General features: G+C 35.2%; 1 protein-coding gene across 1 annotated transcript in view; it reads right to left on the bottom strand.

Moving 5' to 3' along the window:
* CERKL (CERK like autophagy regulator) overlaps window positions 1–17,614 on the bottom strand; it is a 55,129-nt gene that overhangs the window by 24,378 nt on the left and 13,137 nt on the right. Inside the window, exon 2 of the mRNA XM_069861005.1 lies at window positions 7,240–7,482. Coding sequence (XP_069717106.1) covers window positions 7,240–7,482 — 243 coding nt within the window. The remainder of the gene's footprint in view (window positions 1–7,239; window positions 7,483–17,614) is intronic.

The raw sequence follows: 17,614 nt of genomic DNA, 5'->3' as shown, positions 1-17,614 counted from the left end.
GAAATTTAAAGAAATGGAAAACTTAGTGATACCAATCCGAAAGCTAAGAATTCCTTTTCATCTTATTTTTGAAAAAGTTACATTTAGGTCTTTGAAGAAGCGAACTCTTAGCAAACACCACTGAAGAAAACTGCTATGCAAACAGTACCATGTCTTGTATATTGACCCCATGAAGTAATTTTATTATTTGGAATATGCCTTTTTGTTGAATAGTAAATAATTCCTAAAAAAACAACAGCAGGACTTTGCAATTTCTCTTTTCTAGAATTACTACAACTGAATAATTCAGTGAGGTTGGTTGCTACAAAAAGCAAGTGGTGGCGTGCAATACTGCTGTATCTTTGGCAGTTACTTAAAAGATATGATTTGAACAATTTTCTAATCAATTCATTCATTTATAAATTCTGTGTTTTCTTTTAGTAGCAGGTTAGACTACCCCTTTCTTAGCCAAATGAAAGCTGGAAGATCTGCCAAGTCTGCTGCTTTCAATATTCAAGAGCAAAATAACTAGTAGGCCACAATTTCAAAAGGAACTGAAAGTGAAAACACATCTTCCTGCCCCATGTAGAGTCTTACTTCAATTTTTATAGCCACAAGTACATTCAGAGTGTCACCTGGGACCTCCTCAAGCTGTTCCCCACTTACTCCACCTCAACAAATGAACAGGAACAATTCCTTAGAGAAATTATAGCTAAATAGTATTTTACTATCAAAGGGGAAATTATTCCTTAATATCAAAACATTACAAGCCCATAGGTTACTTTTTTAACTTATTTAAACACATCAAATAATCTGGAAATTAAAATAGCACTTTATCCAGTTTGTCTTAGTAAATCTTAGAAGATATCTTAAAGATACTGAAGGAAATTACTGGATCAGTTTGCTGCTGTAACCTAAAAGCAGAAATAAAACATCATATTTCCAATTATATTTACGGCAAGATGTTACACGCAGCGCCATGCCATTGCACAGCATATTAATCATGATGAATCCTTAATGCCTAATAAATCCTGAATGCCTTCAGTAATAATCTTTAGTATTTACATTTGAAAGTATCTCCTTTAAAAAGGGATGTTGGTAAGGATAGCAAAGGTGCTGGAGGACAGGGGTCCCATTCACAAGGACTCCGATTAACTACAAGAAAGGTTTGACAAAAGCCTCAAAATGTTCAAACACAAAGTCCAGCATCTAAGACCCTAACAGTGCAGGCTGGGGACGGATCAACTACACAGCACCTCTCTAATACAGTTAGTATTCTGAAGATCCTGATGGACAAGAAGCTGAACATGAGTCAACAGTGTGTCATTGATGCCATGAAGGCCACTGCTGACTGTGTTGCACTAACAAGAAAAGAACCAGCAGATCAAAGGATATGATTATGACCTTGTACTGAAAGTCTTTTGAGTCTGAATCTCAAAAACTGCATCCCCTTTTAGGCCTCATAGTACAAGACTGATCAAGTGGAGTGAGCCCAACAGAACTGTGACTTCAGCCACAAAAAAGAGGCAGAGGGAGCAGTTGGTGAAGCTTTGAGAACAGAGTATCTACCCAAATGCTCTCCTTCGTATCTACTGTAAGACAACATAGACTGCCAAGACAGAAATCTTGTAGGGGCAAGGAAAATAAAAGTAAGGGACAAAATTTGCAGGAGGGTTTATTCCAACTTGAAATGGGGAAAACATTCTTCACAATAAACGTGGTTAATCTACAGATCACTTTCCTCAGAGAGGCTGTGGACTGCCCTTTCTTAGAGATGTTCAAAACTTATCAGGACATGGCTTTTAGCAACCTGATCTCATTTAGAAGCTCACTTGCTCTGAGCAGGAGGCTGGAAGTCCATTTCTACCTAAACAGAATAGTTCGTTATGATTTATTCAGAATGATTCTCTGGAAACAGAAAAAAAAAGCAGTGCAGGTAAGTGCTGCAGTGTAATTTCTAATCATAGTAATTGCAACACAAATAAGGAAGACTGCCTAGAACACAGAAATTCCTGAAGACTAGAACACAGAAATCGTCATCATGAAGACATTATCATAGTTATCATTCAAGACACTTACTAGGATTTTATTGCAGTCCTTTAGAAGTTATAAGACAAAAAAAATAACTTCTGTAGCTTGATATTTTGCCTAAACCACTAATAGAAATTAAATGTAAAAGTAGACAAATAAGGACTCCTGATTTAATAAAGAAGATATTTAGCCATATTCATTAAGGTTCTTCATGTTTTTATCTTCTCTACAGGAATTCCTACCTGTGATCAGCTGTCCCTAAATGCTCAACCACTACCAGAGCCAGAAAACTGTAAAAACTGACTACAGCCTCTTTAAATTGTAAGTAAAGTCTTTCTTTACACTACACATGCACACACTTAAAATAGACAAAACAGAGGGAAAAAAGGAGAGTATGGAGTTCATGGGAGTAGAAAAAGGTGATGAAGTTTCATAAATTCTGTTACCCAGACAGTGTGAGTTAGAACTCATTTTCTGTCACTGTTAATCCTCTATTAGGAGAAAGCTGAAGGAAAAAAGGCAGACATTGGTATCGAACTTAAATTTTTATCCATAAAACTCAAAAAAAAAATTATCCCAGCAACAGAAAGTTCTAAAAGAAAACATAAGCAGGCAAAGGAATATAGATTTTCCAATCATTGAGAAAAATCTCTTAGATGTTTTTAAGGAAACTTAATTGAATTTTTGTTTCCTATTTCTCAAAAAAAAACCCCATAATTCATTCATTAAATGATTCTCAAACAGGTGCTGTATGTACATTTATATACCTTAGTCTATCATCGAAAAGTAGATCAGAGTTAATACATATATCCCAGTGGGATTTTCAAGAACTAAATGAATTCACAGGATAAAAGTGTTATGACATTTTCTTTATGACTACTTGAAGATCAATTTACTTTTTTAGATAGGTAAACTATTTTATTTTAGAACTAGGTATCACAAATAAGGCATTTGAGCAGAGAAATGGTAAATTACTGCTGTGATTTTGTTTGTGCCAGTTTGTGTCAACTGACACAAACGGATTATCATGAGAAAATTTATTATTTAACTTTCCCATCATGCACTGGACATGTTATAACACAAACAGCTGAGTTTAACTGAAGAATATCCAATAACAGTCAAAGATGAAACTCCCACAAAATTATCCAGCTGAACTTCTTTAAAAGTTTTTTTTAAGCAATAATAATTTTTACATTTTCTTTAAAAGACTTCTGTATGAATGAATCAACCTCATTTACTACAGCCTGCAACTGATTTCTGTCTGTCAGCCTTTTGGTGTTCTCCTAACTGATATTCTGTTATTGTTTTCTGTGGCTGCTCTGTTTGAAATGAACCAGCAGCCAAAAGCAGGAAGGCCAACTGTTCCTCTAGTACTAACAAATGTGCTAATATGCACTAGTTTAAACTTGATCCACCAAGTGAATCAGTGAACCATGAAGGGTGGTGGGTCAATCAGGGTGTTCTGAAAACAAAGGCTCTTAGGGCAGCGGAGATGCTATGCTCAGACATACATCTGTGCTGCTTTCAGTTCTTAGCTTTATGAAAATGGGTTTATGTTACACAAGTTAAGAGCCTGGAATCATGTCATTATTGCATACATTTATAAATACTTTACACAAGAGTAAGAATATTATACATAAGGCGAATTAATAATACGAGACAGGTTTGTTAATGTAACTATGGAGACACCACTGTTAATATTAACTAACCCAAGTTAATGTTTAACATTAATGGTTTAATTAATACTTCATGCATGAAGCTTCAGACAATCATATCAAATCCCAGTGCGAGAGATACTACAGAATAGCAGATCAAAATAAAATCCACTTTGTGCATTTTTTGCTACTTTATAGTTTATTCTTAACTAATTTCCTGTCTTCAGCTAGTTTACAGAGTTTTTAAGCAAAACTTTTTCAAATCAACTGTTAATTAGTATTATGATGCTAAAAAAAGTTTTAAATGGATAAGCATTGATAATTACACATTTTCTTTCATCTTGGGGCCTGTCTGAACCCTTTAAGAAACACTGGGCATTCGCATACACAGAGGATTTTAAACTACAGTGAATTCCACTCACACAGTATGTCCACTGTATGTGTCTGTAAGTCCAGTACAAAAAGATGTGATCCATAAATGGAAATCAGTGAGAGCCAGGTGTACAATGAGATCAACAGCATACTGGAATATGTCTAAATTGCCATTTGGGTCTTTCCAAGAGCCAGTCCATAACCAAGGCTTTGTAGATGCATACATTGAGATGGCAGTGGTTATTTTATACCAGTTTAACAAATATGCAATATACAGAAAAGTACATTTTTCCTGGTGACCTTGTAATTGAGCAAGCTCTTCATGCCTGGTTATCTGCAACTTAACAGAAGCAACATTATACAGAAAGTAAAAATTTATCTGAAAGTAGGAAGATGGTAATACAACTGTTTTGTTACCCTGTCATACACATACAAGGAGCCAAAATAGCAGCCGCTATAACTAAAATCTAAACAACTATATTATATGTGTGCTCACTTATATGATGACAGGCTTAATAAAAAATTATAGCCTAGTTAAAATTGACTTTAAATTGAAGTAGCCTAAACACCAATTCAAAGCAACAAAGGATATTCACTGTGAAGACAGTAGGAATGGACAGGGGGAAAAAATGCAGCAAACATTCACGTAGCACATTAAAAAGTGCAGTGAAAGGGAAACGGTATACATGATATTTCAGAAAGAGATTTTCACTAGAACAAATATCCATAGAAAAATCTAGCTCATATCATCACTAGTAAACCTCCTATTGTTGCTTCTTAATTAATGTATGTGAAGAAAAATCCCTAAACCCATCAAATAGTAAAATAAACAAATAGAGATTGCATTTATTTTCAAAGGGGACACACCTTTTAGTAAAATTTACCTATTTTGACAAATGAAAGTACATGTTTATGACAGTCATACACAAACATATATACAGTCTATTTTGGTAAATCACCTGCTTTTAATTTGCTCCACCCTAGAAGCAATAAAAAACATTAAAGTAAATAATGCAGCAGTTAATGAAAAATTACTTTGTGATCAGATAGATTAGGAAATAAGATATTCACTTAAATTTTGACTATTTTAGAAGGATTAAATTTTAACTTTATCGTGTAGCTCATAAGGTAATCAAAAAGGAGCTGATTTGAGTTCATTAACAAAGACATCACCGGCACTATTACGAAAACAAGGTGTAGCAAAACTATGAAAATTCATCACTGTTTCAAGAAGAGTTATATCATCATGCCTTTTGGTATTTCAGTTTCTGAGGAATCAACAGAACTTATCCACATTTTAAACCCTTAGCTCAGCCTTAAATCCCACTAGAGACTTCCCACCAATGTACCAACGTTTGGTACATTTTAAATCAGACTTTTTTCCCCTGAATTATACCATAACTATACTATTTGAATTACTTATCATGTGTATCCGTCATATAGGATGCAGAAATGCTGCTGCTTTTTTGCTGATTTTCTGGATACAAAGGCAGTTTGAATACCTACTAAGTTTTCAAAATGTGACAGAGTGAAAGCTACCCTTATTGTAATTACAGAACTTAAAATAATATACACATTAGCAAATTCTGGTTTGGGCATTTAGTTATTTTCTTCCCCCTCTGAGTTTTGATTATTCCTGAAGTAAAAGGAAAGGAGAAAAATGTACTGATTAGATATCAAGAAAACTCTGCACAAGGTCTGAGCTTCTGAAGAAAGACCAAAGCTGAAGGAAGAACTAGAAATAGCAACGTTGCACAGAATGCTTTTTTCAGGTTCAGGTGGCTTCCAATTACAAAGCTATAAAACAGAGACTGCACCTTGAAGTCAAGGCAACCTGAGAAAGAGATACTGCAGGTTTTTTTTCTGTGAACATATGGTATCACTGCTCCTGATGGATGGAGGGTAATCTGGGAACAAAACAGACATTTGCTCCTTATGCAAATGTCCTCGCCTTTATGGGTAGCTGGAGATCCACAAGAATCTTGGCACTTCCATAGACTTAGATATTTTGTGATAAAGTCTTTAAAAAGGGGGCAAGGGAAGGCACTTTTCAATACATAATTTTATTTAGAAAATCCAAAGCATACTGTAAGCAAACAATATAAGAATGTACTATTATGCTACTTTCTCTAATATCTGCTTTTGACAAAGTCTCTTTACTAGAAGAACGCTATAAATCACTGTTGAAAGTGTTGTTACAAACACTACAGATGCGTAAATTTAATTCTGTAATCTGGCTCAGTATTAATAAGTCAGATGGAGTTTTAATGGCCTATTACAAGATGGATTGTTTTTCTTAGGTAATAAAGAGACTCATTTGCTGTAGTCTAAACAGACACATTTTGGACCTAGATCAGAAAGTTTGGGTTGGGAAGGGGTTTGTTTTTCTTAAATCATGCGTGTGCTATATTCTATGTCTTTTCAACATTGATGGCATTAAATTACAGTGAAAGGCTTGTGTTTGTTGTTTTTCCTTTCTAAACAGTGAATATATTTTTTTCTAACAATCTCATGCAGCTTCCATGAAAAAAAAAGCAACTATCACGGGTTAAACAAAGCATCCTGAAACTGGCATTAGCCCAGAAAAACATGGAAAGATATTTTTAAAATAAAGAATTGCCTCTCATCAGTAGTTAGTGTCAATACATTTTGTATCAAATTATACAGTAAGAGTCCTACAGAACCTCAAGAGCACTTCCACATGTGATTTATGAAGAAGAGGAAAGCCTTTCCCGTTAGTCTCTTAAAGAATCTGCGGAGCTCAAGTGGGAGCTCCTAAGCAGTCACTGAGAAGCCCCTGAAGAGTTCCCAGGCCTGTAACAACTGCATACCACTAGATGTGCTGCAATTCCAAGTGAAAACATCAACAATGTATATTATTTCTTTAAGAAACATATTTCCCAGAAGACTCTTCAGTCAGAATACAGTAAGCTACTTATTTTCAGTAGCTTCTGATACACTTTCAAAAAGTAGCACCAATTTAATTTTTAAAGACACATTAGCCAATTCTCATCACTTTCCTAAATTTAACACTTCACTAATTAAAACTACAGTAGTTAATAAAATTTTCCAACAATAAAGTTCATGTCTTTGAGTCTTAACTCCCACAGGAAAAATATTTTTTCTAAGCTTCACTCATCCTTATGTATTGCCAATAGAAACAGGTCTGAAATAATAATATCAACTCCAGTTGAGTGCTTACCATTCAAAATCTCCTTTAGATGTCTAAACCACAAATGACAATGATCTTCACTTAAGTTATTTAAATGGATAGCACAGTCCGTTAGCTTATTTTCTCCTTTATTCAAGCATTTAAAAATCGTGATACCCAACAAAGTACCACCATTTTTCCGTCCTACAAAACGACGGCGTTTCAGTTTTACTGAAAATACATCTTTCATTTCCATAATCTCCTCTTGAGCCTGTAAAACCATACTGGAATCACCTGTAGGGGGGAAACAAAAGTAATGTTAGCAATATGATTAGGAATAATATTTGAAAAATAAAAGTGTTTTGGCTTCAGCTCTAGCTTCATTTTGTTGCATCTGCTCGTACCTATACTATTGCATATCATTTGCATTAGCCACTGGTCTTATACATTACCAGCTTTCTGCTGTTTACGTTAGTTATCCCACTATACAAATAGCATGATTTCAAAGATGCTATTTAATGCCTTTTCTGATATTCAAAAACTGAATAAAATTGCAGGCTCAAAAAACAGTGAACCACCATTTTTTGTGTGTGTTTATATTCAAAAAGCAAATTCTTCATTGTATTCTCCTAAATCATAGTTCTCAGAATGTGCTCTGACCCAAATGGACGAGATGCCAAATGTTTTTTTTTTCATTTTATACAATTGCTGTCTTCTGGGTTTAGAGTAGCAACGTACCAGTAAACAGTTAAACAAAAATAGAAAAATAAACAAAAAGAGTGTTGCCCATTTTATCTTTAATTTTTGAGTTATGAATTTACTTTATTTAAGAAAAGCAGTTTAAACAATTCTTGTGACAGCTGAAGACCCTCACCCCAGAGGAGGTTTGTGTTAGGCTAGAACACTAAGTGAAGGTTTCTTATCTCAGGGCTGTTACACTCGTGGACCAGGTGGCCACAGACACTATCACTTCAGTGACATTAGTTCCAAATGCCTTTTGGAGATGTATCAACTGAACCAGCATGACACAGACTTCTCCTTTTCCTGCTCTCTTGAGCTGTAAAAGACAAAGTCAAATACACAGACCGAAGGAAAAATGTCACTGTCCCTGTAGGTGTCAGAGACTCTGGACACAAAAAGTTCCCCTGCTTTCTTTGTAATTATAGCAGATCCAATATGCTAGATCAATGAAGTTCCCATTGCAGCCCAAGGCAAGAAAAGCTAGAAACTTTAAACCTTTTCCAAATATGGCAACAGCTCAGTCAAGTGGTTTCTCAATAGCAAAAGCCGTAACAAATTCTATTTGATGAGTATTTGCTGTATGCTGTACTGTTTTCCTGGAGAAGATGAACAGCACTAGAGGTGCAGACAGCAACTTCCTATTTTCCAATTTTCCTATTTCATTACACCACATCTTGGAGAACCAAACAAACTGTAGGAATACAGATTCATACAAAAGCACTGTCCTCAAGTTTTAAATTTCAAATACTGAACTACCTAGGAAGATTAGGGCAGCCAATTTTTACTAAAGTTGAAAAGAAATATGCATAGAAGTCCCTAAGCATATTCTATAATTTTCATCTATTTTTACTGAAAATAAGATAATCATAAATGCAGTAGAATTTTATAAAACAATTCAGATAAAGAAAATTTAAGTAATGAGCTACATTTATAAAATATTACTTCCATGTCATAATGATCAGGTTCACTTTAAAAACAAAGTATATACTGGATTAGACACTTTTTTAAACTTAAAAAAAACCTATTGGTTCGTTAGTATCATATTGGTTATTGCTAGCTGTTTCAGGACATTAACTGTCCTCTCACATTACTTAGAAAGATATTGGGTACCATCTGTTCTTGCAAGAGATTTAAGTATACATCTATTAGATATCATGCTATTTATTTAATTCAGTACCCACTTCCCATTGTTGTATCTTCTGAAAAAAGAAGTCAATATAATTACAAGGAATAAAGATAATCTCGTCTTCCAGGCTGCCCTGTCATCATGAGAGCAGAGAGGGAACCTGTATAAAGTAGGTTACAGGCGTTAGGAAGAGTAAAACTAAAGGTACTTAACATTTACCAAAGATCTAACAAAAACAGAATATATGGCACTTTAAAAAAAAATCACCATAAGCCAAGGGCTTGTCTAAATCAATCTCAACACATCTGTCTGATGTAGAGCGTAAACAGGATTAGAGTTGGATTTATCTGCTTGACGCTAATTGTACTCACAGTTTCTGCACATGTCCACTTTTTTTTTTTTCCAAATACAGCATGGAAAAAAGCCTGCCTAGATATATGAATTTCTAGGAAGTTTTATGCCCCTATTTATCCTCTCACTGATTTCAAGCAATGAGACTACCCTACATTTCTCCTATTTATGTGGCAGTCTAATCCCCTATTTAATAAAAAATTACGTCCAAATACACCGCACTGAGCTAAATAAAAAAGCGTGAGGGACTAATTCACTGAAATACAATTTAATTGTAACTACCAAACCACATATTAATCAGTTAAGAGTGTTAAACTAGCTTTAAACAAACAGATTATGTCATGTTTACAGCAAATTTGATGAAAAACAACCCAAAAAAAAGCAGCACTACAGAAGAATAGAACAGTTTGTAAAAAGGAGTGTGCTATTAAAATACATACACTGACACTTCAGCAACAAAAGATGAATTGGACTCTTTTCCTGCAATAGAGGCCAAACATCTAAAAGTTCTACTTGAGGACTTACTTTCTGTAACAAATTTCAGGACTACATGGGAAACAGAAGAAAATATACATGAAAAGTGCTTGTGTAATTCAAGTAGGACATGAAGGCAAATGTGTTTTACTCCCTTGGTCATAAATTCTTCCTGTGACCTTTGGAAAGACACCTAGCCCCACTTAACTATATTTAATAGATCAATCTCTTACACATTTACAGCTCTCTGTCCAATTATGCTCTCGAAGTTTACTTCATTAATGTTTGATTTCTATAGCTAAGTACAGCGTAACAAAATAGAAATAATAATTCCTCAAGACTGTACCAAAGAAGGTAGAGTGATCAACAATAGTTATTCAAGAAATTATTATAGATCTTCTTACACTGTACAAATACTATTTTCAAAATAGTCATTCAGGATGTACAATAAAATATAATTGTATTAATATAAAACCAAAAGGAAATAAATAGAATTTTTTTAATCAAACTTTCTTTTTTTTTACAATATGTCTACAAATTTAGGGTTAGGAATATTTAAAAGAATATGACAATGTCTAACTAACGCATATAAAATACTAATTATTAACTCATTAACTATTAAGCCCATCTTTTCCTTACTGTAGTCTGCAAAGTACAATAACTAGCAGGAAACTCATTCATAAAACCTGTACAGAGTTTTCAGCTGCAACTTTGATTAAGAAGGACTGGGAATGACAAATACAAAGCAGCAAGCATGATCACTCTTGCCAGAAGAGCTGAGAATCACTGTACAGCTCGTCAGACCATTTAACATTAATTTAAAGACTCTAAATATGAGAGAGAAAAGCAATTCTCAGAACCTCTGAATTGTCAAGGATTTTTTCATTTCAAAAAGACAGGTTATGCAACACCTTTGGCAAAATTTGATGCTAAGCCTCTTACTCTCTTCTGCAAGTTGAGAAAGCAAAATTGCACTTTCTGTTTGCCGTGAGTTTCAGGTGGGAAGCTGAGGAGAAGGTACAGCAAGGGCCAGGTTGCAGAGGGGCGAGTTTTCCTTGGAACATCACCTTTGCTCTAGTCTACTCCTTTTAAATGGTGGTGTAAAGAGAACCATAACACAACCAAGGCCCTGCTCTAGAAAAATATTTCTCAGCCTGTGGAACAACCTCCTTGGGAAAAGCAAGAAGTTCAGGAAAAAAAGTACTTAAGCGATGCACCTCAGCTCCTCCAGAGCTGGAGAGTAAAAGCTGGGTGTAACTACTACATCTTTTAGTGGCAGCTATTCACTTGCAGCAACAGCTGTATTCCTTCAGGGCAGAAAATTGAGCTTAAAAAGATCTGACAGGAATACAACCAATTTTCATTTTCCTTCTCTAGAGAATCTGAAGGTGATGCATTTTGCCAAGGCAATGCAATACCTTGCCACTGTCCCTCTGCCAATACAGGCACCTACCCTCACTCACCTGCCACAACTGCCTAGCCCCTTTTCCTTACATCTGGCACTTGGCAAAACCAAGCTGAGTCAATTCAACTCCCTAAAGTAACATAGATTGTCCATTTAATTTTTTTTTCTTTTTGCTGGCCTGTCTTCTGACAGGCAGTTTAATATAATCAGTTCAACACAAGTCCTACAAAACCAGAGATGCTTCAAAGTGATAAGAAAATACTCAGCAGGGAAGAAGGAAGGACTGGGACTGTCTCCTTTCATCAGGAGGAAGTCAACCTGGTTTGAGTCAATCTGCTCTGCATTTTCACTTCCAATTGCCAACTCCCCAAAGATCACACACACAGATCAACAAAAGTCACCAAGAACCAGGAAAGGTACACTATGGTTTCTCTTAGCTTTTAAAATGTTTTTTTCATCTTATCAATTAAAGAATTGTAAGTCTCAGAATAAGACTCCACTTTATAAACCTATAATGGCATATTAAATTAGTTTTGCTGGATAGGAATTTACAAACTATTTTAATGCATCAGTAAAAGGCATTATTCACTATTCAGCTTAGAGAAGTCATCTTATTTTAGACTAATAACATAGATAGCTATCTCTAAAAATAGAAGTACTATGAAGAATAATTGCTACACTAACAAAAGTAATATTCGTGAATAAATCTGTACTTCAGGCTCCAACTCAGGCTTCCAACTCAAGCTCAGCCAAAAAAAAAATCCCAAAAACCAACCAACCTCAAACAAACAAAAAAACACAGTAATTTTCCACTGCAAATCCCAGATCATGGGATAGAGGCTTATACTAGATAACAGAAATTGCATTATTTTATTTCTCTGTTTAGTAATTCTTATATTATTTTTTAAAAGGCAAAATATGTCAAAATACATCAATATAAAACTGGATTTAATGGTCACGTGCAAATTTCAATACTTTCTACAAAAAGTAAAAAGTTTTTTTTTTCTTTGCTTGGTATTTCTCAAAAATTTTACTATATTCATAACATGAATAACCATACCTAAAACTACAACCTCCTACCTTTCATCCTCCCTTCTTGTCTTTCCTAAGCCCAGCTGTTTCGAATCCCTGTTCTACACCTTATCTTTCAAAAAATAATACTCATTCTTCTGAGTATCCTCATCAAACCTAGAGGGCTGTTTCTGCCACATGCCCCTGTGCCCAGCATTGTATCATCAAGCAATTGCAGGAAGAGCAGCTTCAGAGAACATTTGGTGTGCCTCTTAAGTCCTCAGTCAAACCATGGAACTTAAAATTTGGGTGGTTTACTACAGCTTTAAAAGACGGCAATCAGCAAATTCCCAACAAAAAAAACACCCAAAACCAATCACGGCTAAACTGCCTATTTCTGGCTGAACTTAAATGATGATGCCGACAACTGGTAAAGCAACCATGGGAACAGTTGAATTATTCCCATACCATAATGGCAGAGCTTCAGACAGGTCAGAGATCTTCTCTGGAGGTGGAGCTGACTCCCCCTGGAGAACAGCCTGACTTGTGGACTTTCCTTCCGAGTGTGACCATATCTCAGGAATAACACTTCCACCCAGTTTCCTGGGTCTCCATGATGCCCAGCAAGCCATGGACAAGGTCCTTCTTGTAAGGAGGCTCATCAAACATGTATCCATCGAGATTTCATTATTGTCTTGTTCCATCTCTGCTTTAGAACAGGGAAGTACCTTGCGTATCAATTATGGGCCAATGGCAGAACTTTGTCAGAAAAACATATCAGATGTATCTGTTTTGAATGGAAGCCAAATAAATTCCCGAGTAAATACCTCCACAGGAAAGCGTGATTAAAGCTTAGCACAAGGCCTAATGCTGTTCCAGACAGAAAGAATGACCTTGAGTTCCCCCTTCTTTCTCCAAGAAACCATTTGAGGGAGATGACAAAATGGAAAAACAACACCCTAAAAAGAAGATCTGCTGGGAATAATGCTGTACAGAACAATAGTAGCTGGAAGGAAGCAAGGGAGACAGTGAGCAATTCTGAATCTGAAGCATCTGAGAGGAAGCCTACAGCAAGAATTTCCCTCTTAATAGTTACATTTTCTTATTAGCATCACACCACTGAAAATAAATTTACCTTAGAAAGCTCTACATTTTGTGCTAAGTATGGCCCACATACTGCCTAATTTCATAATACGTTTGGAAAAGCAGCAGCAAATCTTTTATTAAGTGCCTGAAACCCCATGGCTTTTCATGTAATAAGCGAAAGGAGTTATGTAACAAACTTCAGAGTAACAACAGGGTAACGAACATCAATGATCTCCATCATTTTTTGTAAAACCTCTGCAAACGTAAGCATCGGATTACATGACTAGTTTTACATAGACCAAAAACACAACCATCATATAATGCAATTTATTAAAAGGGAAAGATTTCCAAAATAAAACAGAAGATTGGAATCTGAGAGCCTATGTGATTAAATACTATGGGCTACCAGGGCTGGAAGATTAACTAAAGAATTGCCAAAGAGGAAATGTGACCTTTATTTTACATAAATCTCACACACACACAGTTTTTACCTACTAATGTCATAGTCATGGCAATTACTTCTGTCATGTCAGAAAATAAAGGGAGTGGGGAATCAACATAGCTTCTTATAGCCACATGACATCACTGAGTTTGATTTACTACAAATTAATAATTAGTTCTACCGGACTCTTAGTGGCACAAGACTTGCTTCAGCCTCAAATACAGATTCACAATCTATCCACACTACTAAATATTAATGTCTTATTTTCAGGGAACTCAACATGTCTCAAACACCTAAACTTTGGTCTTTTCTGGAAAAGATTTTCAAGCCAACACTTTATTCAGGATAAAAGAACAGACATATCCCGTTCTAAATACAGGACAATTTCTTTCCATAAGCTGTTGGTAAGCTGTTGGTAATTCAAGCATATTAGCAATTCATGCTTTTAGGTATTAAAGCATACTACCTGATGCTAGATAAGCTCATCCGTGAACTTCTCATTGATCAATAGCTGCATGTTTGTCTTTATCCTTGTTGATCTTTGATCTATTTTTAGCAGCTTTCTTCATAAACTCAGCCATCCTTTGTATCATTCTATCTGCACCTTCGACACTAGCCCAAGGGTAAGAGAAGATAATAGCACCACCGGAGTCCTCTGACAAGCATAAAACCCTTCCCTCACCCCAATGCTCTTCAGCTCAGTTGCCACGCAGGAATAGGAATAACGTAAGCTACACCACTTTGCCTGCAGGAATGAATGAATCTTATTTAGTTCATGTACACTACATTTGTAACAGACTTGAAGAAAAAGCAACAAACACCCACCCACCCCCCACCCCAGACTTCTGTTCTTGATCTTTATAATATTCATGGGGATTTTTTCCCATCCTCTTTCAGGAACTGTTGAAATTTCCCTAACTTTGTAAAATATTTTGGCATATTAAAAATATACTTCATACTACATATACATATCCAACAAAAATTGCTTCGAGCACAATGCAAAATGTAAGGTATATTTAATCAGTGGCGCAGTGTTCAAATTAGCACTTCAGATAAAGAAAAAGCTTACAAAATGCAATACTCCAGAAGCTTTCTGATATTACAATTATTGTTATTATATGGAATTGACTACATTTGCAGTCATGCATAATCCTGTGACTGAGGAAATTACATTCTCAGATTTTCATCAATTTTAAAATTTTGTTTGCAGCTTAACACTATGACAAAGCTCTCACAGAAGATTTGATATCAATATGATGTGACACAACTGAACCAAACCTTAATTTCACTCACAGTAAGAAATCACAGGATTAAGTAACACTGTGCAGTCTTTTAGAAAAGTTTATTGCTTCCAGATGGATGCAAGTTTCCTTTCAGCACTGATTGTATCTTCTGTACACAGGGTGCCAATGTTACTATAAATATAGACAAAAGCAGTTATAAAGATAAATTATTAAAGTATTGACATAAACAGGTTCATGCAATACTGCCTCTCTCCACAAAGTAAGAACAACTGCAGTAGAGTGATGTATCACAAATGTTCAATATAAAGACAAGCACACCTTTTTTAGAAATTACAGCCCATATATGAACAAGCACAAATTTACAAGGTGTCCATAAAATGACTTCTAATTCAAACGGCACGCTCTTTGCCCCATGTTGTGTAGTGCCATGTGTTTCCCTGCATGGTGCACACTACCAAGATGTCCACCTGTGCCCATGTATCTGCGCAGCAAGCTAAGTATCTGCTTACTTCATTTAGCAGCAGAACTGTTGAACACACACCACAACACACTTACTTTGAAATAAAACTAAAATTCTAAATAATAAATGTCTTTAAGCTAATTTAAAGCCCAAATCATGTACATAAGATACTGATAAAGGCTATCAACAGCTCTACAAAATGTTCTCCAGGAAAAAGTACTTCTGGGGAATATCTGATAAGGCTGTATGAAAATTATGTATAATGCTTTTTAGAAATCAAAACACATGCAAAAGTTACCAGGTAAAGCCACAACTTTGTTCCGGTTTTTTGGTTTTGGTTTTTTTTGGGGTTTTTTTTTTGTGTTGTTACACAGTTAAAGAATAATAAGAATAAATGGTAATGAGTCATTTAAGACACAATTTGAAATTTTCATGAGATTCTCAAAAACCAAAAGATCTCCATCTTGGTTTTGGCTTCTGTAATAACCAGTACATAATGCAGAATAAGCTAATGCATTTTAAAGAACATGCAAAACCCATTAAATGCTTTGTGAATAAAATTTTAACATTAAGTATGCTAACTATGAAATTCAAATTTTACTATCTCCATAGAAATAACTTTCACTCTTACATCAAAATACATTTGTATATGAAGTTACATATAGAAACCTACTTATTCTGACAGGCATATCAACTGCTTCAAAACTGAGCCACTAATCAAAAAAAATTCAAGACAAAAAACTCACCCCAAAATGTTCCATGAGGGATGCTTTGCATCCTTGCCTCAAACAAGTAGTCTCCCATCTATTTTAGGCAAATTCCTTGACATCTCCTGCCTGCTCCTCTTAACTTCAGCATGGTAACTGTGGCTACATACCATATTTATGTACTTATTCCTAATCACTGTCTATTCCTAATCCTTGCACTAAGGAGTACTAAAATCAAACTGAAAGACTACTGGTCAACATATCAAAAAAAAACCCAAAACCACCAAACAACAGTTTCTGGTGAGTTTTCACTGTTGGAGAAACACATGACAGATGACAAAGATGAACACATATGTACAGGGATCACCACTATGAGATTGAAGTAAATATCTTACCTGCAGATCCTAAGTATTTTACCACAGCATAAAGATCTTGCATATGGCTGCAGGATTAGAGATTCATATTTAAAGCACCCATACAGCAACTAACAAAGACTCATCTCCAGACTGTCTCCAACAGGCACTTCACCAGCATGTGCATTACTGATGCTCTTCTATCTAAATTTTACTCTATCACAATATTAAACTTAGCTTGCTCATTTAAAAGTAAATTGAAGGACTCTGAGTTTCTACACATATCCAGCCACACATTAGAAATCAGATAATCTTTGACTTTGCTTTAAAGTGAACCAGTGCAATAAAATCATCATCACATATGCTGAAGAATTAATGACTATAGGTATCTTGGCACACCCCTTTAAACTGTCGACATAATGAAGGTAAAGTTTTACACTGAAGGTCATCACCTACCCCACGAACATCAGAAATCATCTGAAAGAGATTTATGGAAAAATACTAGCTATGCATATTGAAGTTGCTCTTTTAGTAATCTTGAAGCTGATTAAACAAACCACTGGTTTGGAATGGTTTGTAATGGCTTTGGACTCATATCCTATACGAGTTTAGCTACTGTATTTGGAATTCAACTTCCCTTCTCCACAATAAAAATAAAATCCCAAGACAAGCATGTGTACAAGCAATATTTTCAAGGCACTCGTGCCTAAGAAATACAGGTTTCCTATACAGTCTACAGTCTCCTATAGTCTGCAATGGTATTGTAATTCCTATAGAGTCTGCTACCATATTGTATTTTTAACCATTTAATAAAATTAACCTCTTGATATCTTGTCAGACAAAGAACATCCAATCTTCAAACTATATCAATGCACCAATAAACATAAGTATCTTGCAAATGGAAGGATAGGGAAATTGAAGTTCAAGTTCTACCAAGAAAGCCTGGCTTAACAGTGCAAATACAGATGGAGTTACAGACTAATAGTATTTTATATAAAATATCATTTAACTAAAATTTAAGCGGTG

Source organism: Phaenicophaeus curvirostris, chromosome 7 (assembly GCF_032191515.1).
Source record: "Phaenicophaeus curvirostris isolate KB17595 chromosome 7, BPBGC_Pcur_1.0, whole genome shotgun sequence".
NCBI classification, from domain to species: Eukaryota; Metazoa; Chordata; class Aves; order Cuculiformes; family Cuculidae; genus Phaenicophaeus; species Phaenicophaeus curvirostris.
This window is presented reverse-complemented; position numbering and strand designations above follow the sequence as displayed.